This window comes from Mytilus trossulus, chromosome 5 (genome assembly GCF_036588685.1).
Source record: "Mytilus trossulus isolate FHL-02 chromosome 5, PNRI_Mtr1.1.1.hap1, whole genome shotgun sequence".
Taxonomy (NCBI): Eukaryota; Metazoa; Mollusca; class Bivalvia; order Mytilida; family Mytilidae; genus Mytilus; species Mytilus trossulus.
In genome coordinates this window covers 29352419-29370564 of record NC_086377.1, presented here as the reverse complement: position 1 = coordinate 29370564, position 18146 = coordinate 29352419, and the positions used below count along the sequence as shown (strand labels likewise).

Genomic DNA, 18146 nt, shown 5'->3' with positions numbered 1-18146 from the left:
TCATAAGTGGGGGCCCACTGACTGACCTAAGAGGGGGCCCGCTCCAGTCACGCTTCAGTGATTCCCTATATAAGCAACCAAATTTTTTCCCAAAAAGGGGGGTCCGGGCCCCCCCTAAATCCGCCTCTGCATTCAAGTAACATTACAATGTATATTGTCTCCTACAATCCAGGACTATATAAAAGAAGATGTGGTGTGATTGCCAATGGGACAAATCTTTACATGATACCAAACCCCACAGAAATTAACAATTATAGGTCACCGTTTTGCCTTCAAAAGTAAGCAAAGCCCATATTGCATAGTCAGCTATATGTATATTTTTGAAATGAAAACCAAATATAAATATGTATGGCAACAACAAACAACCAGATCCTAACTTGGGACAGGCACATACATAATGTGGCCAGAATACATGTCATGATGGTTGATTCCAAACCCTCAAGCCCCCTTTCCATAAGGAGTTTATTGGTGTGACAGTATCAATATAAAAACAAGTTATAAAAATTGGTTGAAAAGGACTTACTCATCAGATGGTTAAAAAAAATTCTAACAAACCTGGGCATGTCTTTTGATACACTTAGGCTAGCATCCGAGTCATTTAGATATTGCCTAACTACAAGCTCCATTCTTCTAAAAAAAACATCATCATTGATTTCGTAGACTCCTCCACGATTGATTAAGTCAATCCAATGTTTTGTGTAACTAAGGCAGTTATAGGTTCTGGTAATTGAAGATTTGTGGAAACTGTCGAACTATTTCAGAGCAGATTTTGGCTGTATCATTTCTTGGATATCTCTTGAAGTGTCTTGATAATTCCCTGCATACATATCCTGCTGTATAACGGCGCACTTGCTCCTCTGTTCTGTCTAACTTGAACACCCTTTCTGGCTCAGCTGTTGGCATTTCTTTTGTTCGTTTTTTTATCAACAATTGAAATAGTTTTGGCAGTAAAAATTGAAGAATGAACATTGTCATAGCCCCATTTGGAACCTCAAGAACTTTGAAAAGCTCTTTCATCTTTAAGATCATTGATGGTGCAGATCTAATCTTGTGAACTAATGCAGTCTTGTCCTCCAAGCGTGAGTTTAACATTGCTTTTTCATCTGAAGTAACAATGGAGGGCCAGATCTCTGTAATAATATTACTACATACATTTTTTACTGACTCCATGGATCTCAGTTTAGGGTTTCCCAAATTTGAGAGGCAAAGTGTCACTGTCTTCCCAAATTCAGGATTCAGTTTCATAGTAGAATCCTCCATTAGATGCTTGACAGAAAGTTCAATCATGTTTATAGCATCTGCTTGCGTGTCTTCTAGTGAGAACTCTAAAAAAAAAATACAAAAAATAATTATTTTCAAATTGATTATCTTACATGAGAAAGAATTAAGAGAATAGATTAAAGCTAGTCAGTTGGCAGACTTGTTCCTTAAGAGTACAAGCGAGGACATAACACATTTCTTATTTATAGACAGGAAGAAGTATGAGAAAAAAAAATTGGCTAAACTTATAAACAAGAACATATTTCAAAGTGTTTCAACATACTGAACAGTTATTGGGACATTACAAACTTTTAAAGCAGAATTAAGTGTCATGCATTTATTTAAATGTTATGTGCACGAATCTGATCATGGGTACAGCACTACCTGTGACTAAAAAACTATAAATTTCTATTTGTTCGCTATGTTTTTACCTGAATAACTGTATATAGAATTAAAGCTTAATAACCAAGGAATCTCATTGTACCAGAGATCGGGGACTTAAAACATCGGTGTTTTTTTAATTTCAACATTTTTTTCGCAAAAAGTGGTTAAAATTCAGACCTGAAATGTTACATTCCGCCATCGTGGGTATTAAAATGGTTCTGTACTAAATATGTTTGCGAATATTGAACGGGTTTTTTTTAAACGAATAAAACTGACTTTAGAATAGCTATTTAAAGTACCAGAAACATATTTGAGCGTTTTGTTAAGTCAGAATATGCTGTCAAAAAAACGAATTATGTTCATAACAGCGGTGTCCAAAAAAAAGTTGGAAGAAAAGGTCAATAATTTCTAAATATTTACATTCTTATTAAAGCTACAACTAACAAATTCTCATTTTTAAACATTATTGAGCTGGTAGTTGAATATGAGCACGGTAGTTTTTGACGAACAGATTTTATTTACCATTTTGACAGCCAGGTCTTCGTGGTGTCCGGTTGTTATGAACGTTAAAATATGCAATTGCTTCGTATTTAGAACTACAATGTGCTCCACCTAAATGTAAAATGGAATATTCCAGTACACACAAACTTATGACGTAGCTATCATATTGATGTGACTACACTCATAGATGTGACCACATACACAACGTCGGTGTCCGTCCATAGAAGAGGTAAGTTATGAACGTTAGAAAAGATAGAGTAGCTAGTTTTAATTAATTTTAAAGATTTTCGTAAACAGTATGAATGTCATATGAAGTTTATAGCAAAGCATAGTATCTCTTTAATGGAATTGATGTATTTCTATGGGTTATAATCTTTGCAAATTGCAGAAATTCAGTTTTATATACCGACTTGGCGTAAGGGGCATGGTGTCCATAGTTATGAACAAGACGTTTATTTAAATTTTAACTTGAAATACAAATTATTCAAAGACGTTGCAATCGAAAATATAAGCCATTTTTAGGGCTACATAGATTTGGTCGAAATACTAAGTCTGAGGTGCACGATAAACTTTAAACAGAGTGATTTATGACGTTCATAATTCTGACACTAAGATACAGTATTGGTGTTATGAACAAATGTATTTATCTGTTTTTTAATTAAATGAAATGGATTACTGATGCACCTTCTAAATAAAATCTATAACATTTTATGCTTGATTTTATTTTATCATGTCACACATTAAATACTTTTGGGATGAATATTAAATTTTCAATAATAACATTGTTCATAACGAAGACACAATATGTAGGTGTCTGTTGTTATGAACAATTATGGTTAATTATTTTTATATAATTCTGAGCTATAAAATTACAAATTTGTAATATTTCCAAGAACACTTATGTTATCTTTAAAACAGGAGTTGTTAAAATTGCCAGAAATGTTCAACTTTTAGTATAATTCATTTGAATTTCTGAAAATCTTTGAGTTCATAACCATGACACCACAATAAGTACAGTTTTAATATATTGTTATGAACGTTTTTATTTTGATCTAAATATTGTGCTAACTGGTGTTTAACCTAGCTACATATAACAGAACCTTTTACATTCATTTCATGATTTTATTCTATCAGGAAACACAATATTTGGTTCTTTGCAATTGATTGCTATCTTTCAAAATCAATAGCGTTCATAACAGGGACTCTCAATTTCTGTGTCCATTTGTGTCCATTGTTATGAACAATGTTGATTTAGTTCTTCATGTGCATTTCCGAGCAATAAATTAATAAAAAGAAATAAAAATCAAGAAAACTTCTTATTGTTTAAACACCAGCAGTCCTTTTATACTGCCTGAAATCTGTTAATGTTTTAATTTATCTAAAATCAGGGGAAATCTTTTTGTTCATAACAAGGACGTGCACTTTTTATATACTGTTATGAACAATTCTTTTTGAGTTGACATGTCATGTTCAATGAACATTTACCTGGGTAACAACAATGCAATCTAAAGCATTTCATAAATGATTTAATTTCATGATAATATACATTTAATTTATTTTTGTCATTAAGGGTAAATTTTCAATAACAGTAATGTTCATAACAGGGACACAAACTATCTGTGTATTTTGTTATGAACAAATATGATGTTGTTCTTTATTTGTAAATCTGAGCAATGGTTTAATAAATCAGTAGTGAAATTCAGGAAAACTTCTTGCATTATTTTAATATATCAGTAAATTTGAAGTTGTATGAAATCTGTTAAGTTTTAATTCATATATTACGCAAAAATATTTGTGTTCATAACGATGGACGTGCCTTTTAATAATCTGTTATGAACGTTTCTTATTGAGTTAAATATTTAGTTGAATGATCATTAATCTGGATAAAAATCATTTTTTAACTCACTCTAGCATTTAGTTAAGCACAGCTTGTAGTTTGATATTGTTGGACTCTTTGCCATTTAAATTCTCTAAGATACAAATTTGGTCATAACTGTGGACGTCATTACGGGCACCAGTGGTTATGAACAAATAATTAGAAGCATTGCTGAACTGTTTGTAAGCATGGAACTTATTTGCAACAAAAAACACTTTTATATATTGACCATTATTTCACTTAGTATTATAGTTGGATAAAGAATAGTACAGAAATGAGAATTACAACAAACCAAAATATTTGTTCATAACAAACAAATGACATTGCTGTCTTATGTTATGAACAATATTGATGTTTTGATTACATAAAAAACATAATGTTTATGATTGTTTTATCATCTTATATGCTTAATCAGTATCATCACAAAGTTAATGGAGTGATGAAAGATACATTTTTGAGTAGGCATAGATTTTAATCACTGAAATGGCACACCTACAAATGTTCATAAAAATACCTTTTACAGAGCGTTGTTCCTTAACTGCAATCCAAAAAAAATATATATAAATGGAATTTTCCTTTTAACGCTTTTTAGTTTCAAACCTTTGTTGTGATCCGAGCATATAATTAATAATATAAGAACAATATATATGAAACTCACCAGGGTTTATTCAGGTGATACAGCAATTATACATAAAATACAGTAATAATAGGAATAATCAATGCAATCAATAATGTTAATACATGTGGTTAGGTGAAGAGTTCGGGATCGTGTGTTCTGTGTACTACGTCACGGATACATGATAAGGCACATATAAAACATGGACTGGTTCAATACTGTATATTGGTGTTCAGCACCACAATCGCCCCATCTCAGTAGAACCAGACCAGGGGTAAACAAAACGACTGGAAATAACGCACTGTCTGAGAAAGTTATCCATACAGTAATTTCCGAATACACGTGGTATCATTTTACACATACAGTTGCACAAAAGTTCATGAATAAATCCACATCATAAAAGTTCCATTTTCCTTTAAACATGCAAGTTACCAGTTAAGTTTCATAGTTCATAAAATACACAAAATAAACGGACTTAAGAATAAGCTATGTTTTTCCTCTCTGGAAACATAATATAATACTGTATATTATATAGTTCGACAAAGTAACGCAAGATTATAAACGAAATATCAAGATGACGAGTAAGACGCCGGAAACTATTGTACTGTTATACATCCTTAGTTTGGAATCTACAAGATATGTTATACACTGTCATTAACTGTTAACATTAACACAGAAAACGGATTATCAATAAAACAACTCAAGGTGATGGCAATCACTGGTAGGTTCCACGGGTAGTTTACGTGACAGCGTACGAACGGAAATTCTTGAGGTAACAATATGGGTACTTTATGAAAGTGTAAAGTTCTCTCTGTAAAATGTAATCCAAAAGAACTTCAAGAATGGAATATTCTAAAAGTATTGTGCTCATTTGATGGGGTGAACCCAGCATAAGCTTGCACCAACGAAGTATAATTTGGTCTGAGTCAAATACGGAACGTTCTTCTCTATGTTCCATTGCATGTTGGTGGGTCAAATGACCTGTCCGAGTTTCATAGCTCCAGCAAGTCGCGTGTAGTTCAAAATACAACGACAAAATTGTCTTTAAGACGTGGCAACCTATTTTGACCTGTGTTACTAATCCACACACAAAACACGGATGTGGTCGACTTCTAAATGAAGTGATGAATTTAAGGTCAATTGCTGCTGAAATAGATGCAGTAAAAGAGGATTCTGTGGGACCTTGGGCCCCTAAAGATCTCTGTTGGAAGACTTCCTTTCCATGTATTTTACGGTTGTCAGATGCGTGCACCAAGTCCAATACTGCAGTGCACGCTTTCAAAATATCAAGTCTAGTTTCGGTCATATATATCATACACACATCTAAATGCGTAGTATTGAAATGGTAGTGTTTGTGACAAAGTTGCAACTAACTGGTTGAGGTCGGATTCCCTTAATGAGTACATGTTCACGGTTTACAGGAGTGTTTAAAATACATGATCTACTTAGTAAAGACATAGCAGCAGTGTCAATTATATTCTGGACTGGTATATAATTTACTGCAAATATCAGACCACATATACCTACAGTATTAACAACGAGCTCTTGTAGGCTCTCTTTCTCGAGGGTCAGAAGTGAGCCTAATGACCTGACCCTGTCTTGTTTAAATATTGATCGTCTGGTGTATGCGAGGACGAGGTCCTCTGGAAAGATGGTGATATGCTGGGCTGCTCTTCATAAGGTCTTCTTTGGGGTGACGGAAAACGTGAATTCTGAGGACTCCGGAAATTTGATTGCGACAATGGTTGGGTTGTAGATATGTTACTTCTTCTATCTTTTAATAACTGACCAATTATAGAAACTAAGTCTTCAATATTAGATTTTAAAGATCCATCTTCTTTATCAAACCTCTGATTGTATTGCAAGGCCGAGGGCCTCTGCGAAGAATGATCAGAATTACTAACATCAGAAAAGGTAACTTGTCGTTGGTTATATAACTGAGAATAAGACTTTCGGGCTCCATAAATGGCTTTCTGATTAGCTAATGAAGACTTGATCCATTTCAGTGATTCGTTTATAGTCCTTGGATTTTTCTCTATAACGATCCGGGCTGCCTCCTTCTCCTGACATCCACGCAGGAACGCCTCAGTACCTATTTGATCAATGATGTCATTGTTGCTTCGGTAATACCCATCCATTGTCAAGAAATGAACTCGCTCTGCGTATTCCTCTATTGTCTCTCCGTCCAACTGCCTGATGTACTGTAGCTGTCTCCTTGCTGCAGAAGCTTCCTCCTTCTTACTAAATCGCCTTTTCATATATTTCCGCAAATCGTCATATCTTGATATATGCGATCGTCGGGCATATTCAAGTGCAACTTCAGTCAAACAATCTAGAAAACGACACGTTTTCTTTGCGTCATCCCAGTTACGGCGATTTGCAGTTCTTTCAAACTGGTAGACAAAAGCTTCCCAAGATAGATTACCAGAACCAGTAAAGACTGGCATCTTCGGCAGTTGTGGACTTTTGCTTCGTTCTCTAGCATGGGACTCCTTCCAACGGGATGATTTCCTGTCTATCGATTCATCACTTGATGAAGAGGATTCCCTCTGGCAGCGCTTTCTGCCCCTGCCTCTGTGCCTTTCTTGTGTAGCTTCACTTTTGGTCTGATCAGAAGTGTTGTTCACAGACTGTACATGGGAAGGCATAACTACTGGAGTATTCCAATGTACTGGGATTGAAGGAATGTTTGAAATGTCTTTATTTGATCCTGGATTGAAAACTGCAGTAGACGGTAAAGTCGATCCATTATGTTGTTGTACTCCCGGTGGTGGAACATTGCAAGACCAAAATGGTGGCTTGTTAGGTATCGCGGAACCTTGTACTATGATTGGGTTATAAAATGACGATGGGGCCAAAGTCCCCTGTCCAGTGTAACCCTGCGATACATTGTTATGTATTTCATGAGTTGAAATATTCGAAGTGGAGACCAAAGGCCCCTGTCCATCTTTAGACTGATTGTCCAATTGTCCATGCTGAATGAAGCTGGGTTCAGACTTCACTTCCAAAGTTGACTGAACGGGCCCCATGTTAGAGGTAACAAAAGGGGGAGCCGAGGGCCCCTGTTCAACATGGATTTCAGTGTTGGGTTTTACATGGTTTTGGTAAGCCGCTTCAGTTGCAGTACTTACTTTCAGAGTGGACGCTGCAGATGCATACATATCGTCCTGTAGACTTGTGTTGGTAGTGATTGACTCACCTAAACTAGAAAGTCCAGTTGGTTTACTAATGGGTGACACCTTGGAAAAGTCTGGATATGTTGCTGAACTAGCTGGGGTACTAAATGTTTTGGGTTTAGTTCCAAATTTTTCCTCAGCCTGCTGGTTTTTCTGGGCTATCAAAGTATCAATTGTCGCGCCAAAAGCACCAAATTTCGTCTCTGATTGTTCAACCTGTTCATGATGATCGTCCTGCAACAATGGCAGAGGGTTTTTAAACTGATTGGTTGACCCCATTAATTGAGTTTGCTCCATTTTAGTCATGCGAGCACATAAATCATCAAACTTCTCCGTCATGTTGTCAATTTGGGAGGCTTTCTTTTCTACCTCATGGAGTCCTGATATGACATTAGAGAGTTCCTGCCTATTTTCTGCTATCTCATTGTGCAGTTTCTGGTACAAGAATAACATACCAGGTTCAATGAAGTATTTCTTTAAAGTTGATTTTGGCAAACCAGTAATGCCGGACACTGCATTAAGGTCTATGAAATGTGAGGCATCTCTCACCTCAAGTATATTTATGGCCATTTCATTGTCTATCCCCTCAACTGATTGAAGTTGATCCAAGGTGGCATCCATTAGTGTAATAAGTTTTGACATTTTAAAAATTCTGTTAAATTGTATGGTCTATGCCTGTATTTGTCATCAACCACGATGCCTGTACTGTAGTTGTGCACGAAAGGGTGTAAGTCGTCAACCACGTTGCCTGTACTGTAGTTGTGCACAAACGGTGTTTGTAGTAAACCACGATGCCTGTACTGTTGTTTTGTCAAAGCATGCGCAGAAATCCAACTTCCGTCCTGCTCAATTTGGACAAGATACAGCTAATGGCTATTCAAAATGGCGACTCACTAAAACGAGAAACTAGCCAAGCATTAAATTTTAACAGTGAATATAATGTGTAGTATTGCCTAAAAAGGTAATAAAACTTTTCAAAATTGATAGAGATTTTATTTTAAAATATAGCGGAGGCTATATAACTTGCAGTAATTGAAAGCAAATGGTGTGAAACGTACCGTGCTGAGCGGTAGTTTCAAAATAAACAGATTCGAGCTGTCGACGACGCCAATGTTGTGATCCGAGCATATAATTAATAATATAAGAACAATATATATGAAACTCACCAGGGTTTATTCAGGTGATACAGCAATTATATACAAAAAATACAGTAATAATAGGAATAATCAATGCAAACAATAATGTTAATACATGTGGTTAGGTGAAGAGTTCGGGATCGTGTGTTCTGTGTACTACGTCACGGATACATGATAAGGCACATATAAAACATGGACTGGTTCAATACTGTATATTGGTGTTCAGCACCACACCTTTATAAAATAATTAATTTCATTTCAGATGGAATCAGTTGGGAAAAGAAAAAGATTAATACCAATCAAAGAAGACATTGAAGATAAAATTCCAAGGAAAAAACCTAGAGAGTACGCACAAGAATATAGAGATCGAATAAAGAGAAACACAGAAATTTATAAACTGCACAGACATAATGAAACGATCCGTATCAAGGAATACAGAGAAAAAGGTCAGACAGAGGAGGCAAAGCAAAGGAACAGAGATTTGCAGAGGGCTCGACAGCAAAAATACAGAGAGAGACTTAAAGATCTTGGAAAAACCAATCCTGAAAAACCAAAAACAAGACATGCCCAGGAAATGCAACGACGAAAATGGAGAGAAGATAGACAAAAACACAGACTTTGCATGAGTACTCAAAAGAAAACTGCAACAAATTCCAAACGAAGGGAAAAAAAAAAAAAAAAAAAACCTAAGCACTGCAACTTCGATTGTAGAAACAAAACCAGCAAAACCAGCAGAGGAAATATCAACAAATGCATTCAGAACAGCAAAGTCCCGTGAGAAGAAAAAAATATCTGTATGTGTAAACGCTATGCCAAATAACCCCAGTTTAAGGGCAGCAGCTATTGAGGCATCTATTAATGAACAGTCGCCAGGAACAAAAAAATGTATTCTTGACAAATTAGGTGCATCAAGTCCTTGCACGAATGCAAGAAGAAAACTAGCAATGGATGCTTTTGGTTCTGTTAAAGATGCTCTAGAAAAACTTAAAAGAAAAAGAAGCAAAAAAGACATTCGCTCCAGACGAGTAATTGCTCTTGCATTAAAGATCAAAGGAAAAGCATTCATGAAATCAGCCGGAATCTCGCGGAAACTTGGTAAAAGATTAGAAAGTTGCAATAGAACAGGCTGGGAGGAAGAAAGAAAAAAACGTAAGGATGCTCTTACAGACGCAAAACAGGAGGAGATAAAGAATTTTTACGAAGATAATAGCAAACATATACCAGATATGCGAGGTCCAGTGAAAAGAGACAGAGAATATGAAGGTAGAAAAATCATGGAAACCTCTTTGAGAGCTAGCTATGACAGGTATGCAACAGATGTACAGGACCCAGTAAGTTACGGTACATTTGTTAGGCATAAGCCTAGGAAAATTCTTCCATTCACAAATCACAGGTTTAGAGAGTGTATATGTGAATACTGTTTGAACATTGACCTAATGATAAGTCCTTAAACTCATTTTGCACATCACATGAAAATCCTGCATGTACTATTATTGATAGATATGCTGCATCACGCTTAACCTTATGCCCAAAGGTTGATGGAAACACGTACAGAAAACCTTGTCTTGATCGGGAATGCACAAAATGTGGCACAGGCAACATTCTTCAGCATTTTCAAACAGTCCTTGTTGAACCATATTGTACCACACCGGTCACCTGGTGTCAGTGGGAGAGTCGGGCATTGGGTAACGCATCACGAATGATGACTAAAGTAAAGAAACAGAGTGTGCTGGAGGGGATGATAGAAGAATTCATTTCAAAAATGAAAACATTTTCAGTTCATTTGTTTAATGCCAAATGGCAGTACGATATGTATAAACAGTTAGTCAGAGAAATCCCAGTAAAAACTGCTGTTTGCTGTATGGATTATGCCGAAAATTTCACCTGTAAGGCTCAAGATGCTCCGCAGGGATTTCATTGGAGCAATATTCATTGCACCATCCACCCAATTGTTGCAAACTATATTTGCAATGAATGTGAACAAGACCCAGTTCCAGTGATTACTGATTCCATCATCTATATCTCGGATGACTTGACACATGATCATCATGGTGTCCAACATTTTGTTGGCCTTTCCATCGAAAAGCTCCAAGAAGAATGCAATGGCACTTTGCAAACGGTCATACAGTTCTCAGACGGCGCCCCAACACAGTACAAGAACAAAATAAGCTTTACACATTGTTCCTTTTCAAATGAGGACTTTGGTATAGCTACAGAGAAACACTTCTTCGGCTCACGACATGGTAAGGGCCCATGTGACCGTGAAATTGGTGTTTTAAAAAAAACTGCAAAAGCAGCAGTAGCAGCAGGTAGTGAATGCATCCTGTCCCCTAGAGAGTTTTTCAATTACTGTAACAGTAAACTGATTCTGCCTAGAAAGCCAGAGGAACACTCACATACACGAAGGAGGTTTGTTTTTGTTGAAAAAAAAAATGTAAAAAGAAATTTTCCAGAAAGAACAGAAGTAAGGCCCTTGAAAGACACCAGAAAATTCCATTGCATACGGTCTGTGCAACCCCATGTTATCAGTACAAGAGAAAGAAGTTGCTTCTGTGAGAGCTGCATGGGTATTGTCCAGGAGCCTTGTACAAATGCAGAGATAACCGGCAATTGGTCAGTAGCTAGGTTAGCACCGCTTGCAGAAAACAGACGTAAGCAGACTATACCTAGAAATAGACCTCAGCCAGTACCAGATGAAGGTCAGGAGGAACAACCAGTACCAGAGGAACAAGAGGGACAACCAGTACATGATGAAGGTCAGGAGAAACAACCAGTACCAGAGGAACAACCAGTACATGATGAAGGTCAGGAGGAACAACCAGTACCAGAGGAACAAGAGGAACAACCAGTCCATGATGAAGGTCAGGAGGAACAACCAGTACCAGAGGAACAAGAGGAACAACCAGTCCATGATGAAGGTCAGGAGGAACAACCAGTACCAGAGGAACAAGAGGAACAACCAGTCCATGATGAAGGTCAGGAGGAACAACCAGTACCAGAGGAACAAGAGGAACAACCAGTACATGATGAAGGTCAGGAAGAACAACCAGTACCAGAGGAACAAGAGGAACAACCAGTACATGATGAAGGTCAACCATATCCAGATATAGGTCAGTAGCAATTTATGAATCAAAATGTTGTCGATATTTTATCTCTCCCCCTTTGATAGCAAAACGAGGGAGGGTGTATTTAGTACTCAGTATGTAAGTTGTTTCGTATTTAAAAAAAATATTTGACTGTGACTTTTAGATGAAGGACAATGAAGGCATGGTTGTCCTGCTATTACTCTATTTTACTTAGATTTAATGGCTGTGCCACACAAGCGGGAGGTTTGGCATGCCTTAAAACAAGTTTAACACACCATTATTTGTTTTGAATAATGTCCTGTACCAAGTCAGGAATATGCCTATTTATCCCTTGTCCTTTCATTTTGAATTAGTACCATGTCTGTATTTTAGAGACCCATATCAACTTTCTAATTGCCTATAGATATGGCCAGGTCATTGATAATTAGTTTAATATATAAAACTTCACTAGAGTTATTTGGCATGATTACATTTATCACTGGACTCGTTGAACTAGTACAAAACAATCTTAATTCAAATTTATTCTTTTCAGATAAAGCCGATACAGATCCATTCTACCTAGAGAATCTGTTGTTCCCTTCTACAGGACTTTGGGACACTGATATGTTTCTACAAGGTGAAGTTTTTTTCATATGTATTGCTTCAAAAGAACATAAAGAATTTATTATTATTATTAATTATTATAATATTTGATCCACAAGATGAGCATGATTACAAATTGTATCATCACTGAGGCAGAAAGCAAAATACGGAATGCCCTAATAATAACCTTATGTAAAGAGAGAAAAAAGAAGTTTAGTTTAGTTTAAAAAAAAACCTAATTTAGTCATGGTAGATTCAATAGTCAAAATCAATTTCTTCAGTATCCTTTCTATGTCAGTGATCTGACTGTACAGACTGGAACACTTACATAAAAAGGGTATTTTCAAAGGGTACTAAACTTTTAACTAGAATAAAATTTGTATGTCATATTTTTTTACAGATGGCGAGTTAATAAATACAAGTGACAGTTATAGCCCAGTATCAACCGCCACAGTCCAACATATTCTGGAGCTCCTTCCAGAGAGTCCACAGAAGAAACCTGAACCAAGGTGACTATGTCTTTCATACTTGATGCATATTTTCAACTGTATGAAATAATCCAAACTGTAAAAGTAGAATCAATTGAGAAGATTGTTTTTTATCATTTTTACAATTACCTTAATGCCATAACTTTCATTTTTCTTGATATATTACAATAATTGACTGATAATTTAAGGTTCAAAGTTGGAGATTATGTTACTGTTTCCCTTCCCTTGGGAAAAAAGAAGAAATGTTTTGTTGCAGAGGTATAATTGTTCTGTTGATTAATTTTTTGTTTGTTTCTGTTCTCATTATCTCGCCTCTAGTCATTGATATAACCATGATGGCCTTTTGCAATCACTATGTATCCATCCGTCGTTTTAATTTTCTCATTTAAAGATCTCATCCTTTGAAACTACTGGGTCAATTTGAATCAATAGTTTTGTCTGGTAGGTTTATGTCGGATCGACTATCATTATGGAAACTAGTTTAAAGTTGGACCTTGAGGTAAATGCATTTAATGATGTTACTCCTCAAAACTACTGGACCAATTAGAACCAAACTTGTTCATGTTGATAAAGACCGTCCTAAGATAATCTCCTTTTAAGATTTGGTCAAGCAGGACTGTATCCAATTCAAAAATGCCAACAGTAGGTAACATACTAGAGCACATTGGTCTTTTGGGTGGCCTATGAGCAATATTTCAGATGAGCGATACAGTCTCTTGAGAGCTTCGTGTTTAAATACTCTTTTTTTTTTATTAATTTGTATACTTTAGTTACAATTTACAGCAGAGGTATGTTTTTATTCAATCGTTCTGTTGCATTTTACGTTATTTCTTTTGATGTTTAAATAAATATTTCTGAGTTACAATATACATTTTCTCTTATTACAGATTTTTGCATATTATATTTTAAAATCATTTACTGTTTATTTAGACGTTAACATTATGAATCAAATTACAAAAGCAGAGGTTTATGTTCATCAATATTTATATATACTCGACTTATTAACTGCAAAGTTCAGTTTATAAGTTGATTATCATTGTGTTCTTTCATATGATATAACCAATATGGTACATGTTTTTAAATATTCATTGCACCATCCACCCAATTGTTGCAAACTATATTTGCAATGAATTTGAACAAGACCCAGTTCCAGTGATTACTGATTCCATCATCTATATCTCGGATGACTTGACACATGATCATCATGGTGTCCAACATTTTGTTGGCCTTTCCATCGAAAAGCTCCAAGAAGAATGCAATGGCACTTTGCAAACGGTCATACAGTTCTCAGACGGCGCCCCAACACAGTACAAGAACAAAATAAGCTTTACACATTGTTCCTTTTCAAATGAGGACTTTGGTATAGCTACAGAGAAACACTTCTTCGGCTCACGACATGGTAAGGGCCCATGTGACCGTGAAATTGGTGTTTTAAAAAAAACTGCAAAAGCAGCAGTAGCAGCAGGTAGTGAATGCATCCTGTCCCCTAGAGAGTTTTTCAATTACTGTAACAGTAAACTGATTCTGCCTAGAAAGCCAGAGGAACACTCACATACACGAAGGAGGTTTGTTTTTGTTGAAAAAAAAAATGTAAAAAGAAATTTTCCAGAAAGAACAGAAGTAAGGCCCTTGAAAGACACCAGAAAATTCCATTGCATACGGTCTGTGCAACCCCATGTTATCAGTACAAGAGAAAGAAGTTGCTTCTGTGAGAGCTGCATGGGTATTGTCCAGGAGCCTTGTACAAATGCAGAGATAACCGGCAATTGGTCAGTAGCTAGGTTAGCACCGCTTGCAGAAAACAGACGTAAGCAGACTATACCTAGAAATAGACCTCAGCCAGTACCAGATGAAGGTCAGGAGGAACAACCAGTACCAGAGGAACAAGAGGGACAACCAGTACATGATGAAGGTCAGGAGAAACAACCAGTACCAGAGGAACAACCAGTACATGATGAAGGTCAGGAGGAACAACCAGTACCAGAGGAACAAGAGGAACAACCAGTCCATGATGAAGGTCAGGAGGAACAACCAGTACCAGAGGAACAAGAGGAACAACCAGTCCATGATGAAGGTCAGGAGGAACAACCAGTACCAGAGGAACAAGAGGAACAACCAGTACATGATGAAGGTCAGGAAGAACAACCAGTACCAGAGGAACAAGAGGAACAACCAGTACATGATGAAGGTCAACCATATCCAGATATAGGTCAGTAGCAATTTATGAATCAAAATGTTGTCGATATTTTATCTCTCCCCCTTTGATAGCAAAACGAGGGAGGGTGTATTTAGTACTCAGTATGTAAGTTGTTTCGTATTTAAAAAAAATATTTGACTGTGACTTTTAGATGAAGGACAATGAAGGCATGGTTGTCCTGCTATTACTCTATTTTACTTAGATTTAATGGCTGTGCCACACAAGCGGGAGGTTTGGCATGCCTTAAAACAAGTTTAACACACCATTATTTGTTTTGAATAATGTCCTGTACCAAGTCAGGAATATGCCTATTTATCCCTTGTCCTTTCATTTTGAATTAGTACCATGTCTGTATTTTAGAGACCCATATCAACTTTCTAATTGCCTATAGATATGGCCAGGTCATTGATAATTAGTTTAATATATAAAACTTCACTAGAGTTATTTGGCATGATTACATTTATCACTGGACTCGTTGAACTAGTACAAAACAATCTTAATTCAAATTTATTCTTTTCAGATAAAGCCGATACAGATCCATTCTACCTAGAGAATCTGTTGTTCCCTTCTACAGGACTTTGGGACACTGATATGTTTCTACAAGGTGAAGTTTTTTTCATATGTATTGCTTCAAAAGAACATAAAGAATTTATTATTATTATTAATTATTATAATATTTGATCCACAAGATGAGCATGATTACAAATTGTATCATCACTGAGGCAGAAAGCAAAATACGGAATGCCCTAATAATAACCTTATGTAAAGAGAGAAAAAAGAAGTTTAGTTTAGTTTAAAAAAAAACCTAATTTAGTCATGGTAGATTCAATAGTCAAAATCAATTTCTTCAGTATCCTTTCTATGTCAGTGATCTGACTGTACAGACTGGAACACTTACATAAAAAGGGTATTTTCAAAGGGTACTAAACTTTTAACTAGAATAAAATTTGTATGTCATATTTTTTTACAGATGGCGAGTTAATAAATACAAGTGACAGTTATAGCCCAGTATCAACCGCCACAGTCCAACATATTCTGGAGCTCCTTCCAGAGAGTCCACAGAAGAAACCTGAACCAAGGTGACTATGTCTTTCATACTTGATGCATATTTTCAACTGTATGAAATAATCCAAACTGTAAAAGTAGAATCAATTGAGAAGATTGTTTTTTATCATTTTTACAATTACCTTAATGCCATAACTTTCATTTTTCTTGATATATTACAATAATTGACTGATAATTTAAGGTTCAAAGTTGGAGATTATGTTACTGTTTCCCTTCCCTTGGGAAAAAAGACGAAATGTTTTGTTGCAGAGGTATAATTGTTCTGTTGATTAATTTTTTGTTTGTTTCTGTTCTCATTATCTCGCCTCTAGTCATTGATATAACCATGATGGCCTTTTGCAATCACTATGTATCCATCCGTCGTTTTAATTTTCTCATTTAAAGATCTCATCCTTTGAAACTACTGGGTCAATTTGAATCAATAGTTTTGTCTGGTAGGTTTATGTCGGATCGACTATCATTATGGAAACTAGTTTAAAGTTGGACCTTGAGGTAAATGCATTTAATGATGTTACTCCTCAAAACTACTGGACCAATTAGAACCAAACTTGTTCATGTTGATAAAGACCGTCCTAAGATAATCTCCTTTTAAGATTTGGTCAAGCAGGACTGTATCCAATTCAAAAATGCCAACAGTAGGTAACATACTAGAGCACATTGGTCTTTTGGGTGGCCTATGAGCAATATTTCAGATGAGCGATACAGTCTCTTGAGAGCTTCGTGTTTAAATACTCTTTTTTTTTATTAATTTGTATACTTTAGTTACAATTTACAGCAGAGGTATGTTTTTATTCAATCGTTCTGTTGCATTTTACGTTATTTCTTTTGATGTTTAAATAAATATTTCTGAGTTACAATATACATTTTCTCTTATTACAGATTTTTGCATATTATATTTTAAAATCATTTACTGTTTATTTAGACGTTAACATTATGAATCAAATTACAAAAGCAGAGGTTTATGTTCATCAATATTTATATATACTCGACTTATTAACTGCAAAGTTCAGTTTATAAGTTGATTATCATTGTGTTCTTTCATATGATATAACCAATATGGTACATGTTTTTAAATTTTTGAATACATTTTTTTTTATAGATTTTGGAAGTATATGAAGACAGTGAGGAATTGTGGTTGACATACACGAAAGAATGTTCTGTTGGACTGTATCAATGGCCAAAAAAGACTGACCGCAGCTTGGAGAATTTTTCAAGCATTATTAAATCATTGCCAAAACCAGTGATCTCGGAAAAAAGCACCAACATTAGACAGTTATATGAATTCCTTGAATAAAAAATAATTTGTCATGAATACATTGTTATATTGGATGCTTTAAGGAATATCATAAAGAAATAAAACAAACTATTTGTATTTAATGAAAACATTTTTTAACAAGTTTTATCGCTATCTAGACTTTGCCCTTACTGCTAAATGGAATCTAAGGATGGTTTTGTATTTCTATTACCTTCTTCACCTAAACTACTAGGTACTTGTCAACATAACTTCCAGGAACTCCTAGATGGGAACCTTTAAAGTAACTTTTGGTACACAATTCAACGTTTTGGTGTCCTTGTTATGAACACCCATAATTTCTGCAATCATGGTTTTATTCACAGAATGTGTATTGTTTAGTCTTCAAACTGTTATATATGGTATTGTTTGATTCATTAGCTTCACCTATAAAGTTACTGAAATATTTTCTCATTCACACTGCAAACTTAATGAAAGATCCGAGAACAAAATTTCTGTTCATAACGGTGTCCAAAGATGTTGTGTCT

General features: G+C 35.6%; 3 protein-coding genes across 3 annotated transcripts; all 3 read left to right on the top strand.

Annotated features, from left to right (window-relative positions):
• The first annotated feature begins 2350 nt into the window (after positions 1-2350).
• LOC134717833 (glutamic acid-rich protein-like) lies at positions 2351-9727 on the top strand. The gene is made up of 2 exons (XM_063580327.1): positions 2351-2374; positions 9212-9727. The coding sequence occupies exon 2, from the start codon at positions 9212-9214 to the stop codon at positions 9725-9727; it is 516 nt and encodes a 171-aa protein (XP_063436397.1). The 5' UTR covers positions 2351-2374.
• Positions 9728-10460: 733 nt separating this feature from the next.
• Positions 10461-13466, top strand: LOC134719563 (titin-like). The gene is made up of 3 exons (XM_063582556.1): positions 10461-12059; positions 12568-12651; positions 13018-13466. Exons 1-3 carry the CDS (start codon positions 10649-10651, stop codon positions 13128-13130), a joined length of 1608 nt encoding a protein of 535 aa, XP_063438626.1. The 5' UTR covers positions 10461-10648; the 3' UTR covers positions 13131-13466.
• Positions 13467-14803: 1337 nt separating this feature from the next.
• Positions 14804-17518, top strand: LOC134719562 (uncharacterized abhydrolase domain-containing protein DDB_G0269086-like). Its single transcript, XM_063582555.1, has 4 exons — positions 14804-15314; positions 15823-15906; positions 16273-16381; positions 17467-17518. Exons 1-4 carry the CDS (start codon positions 14825-14827, stop codon positions 17504-17506), a joined length of 723 nt encoding a protein of 240 aa, XP_063438625.1. The 5' UTR covers positions 14804-14824; the 3' UTR covers positions 17507-17518.
• The last annotated feature ends 628 nt before the right edge of the window (positions 17519-18146 follow it).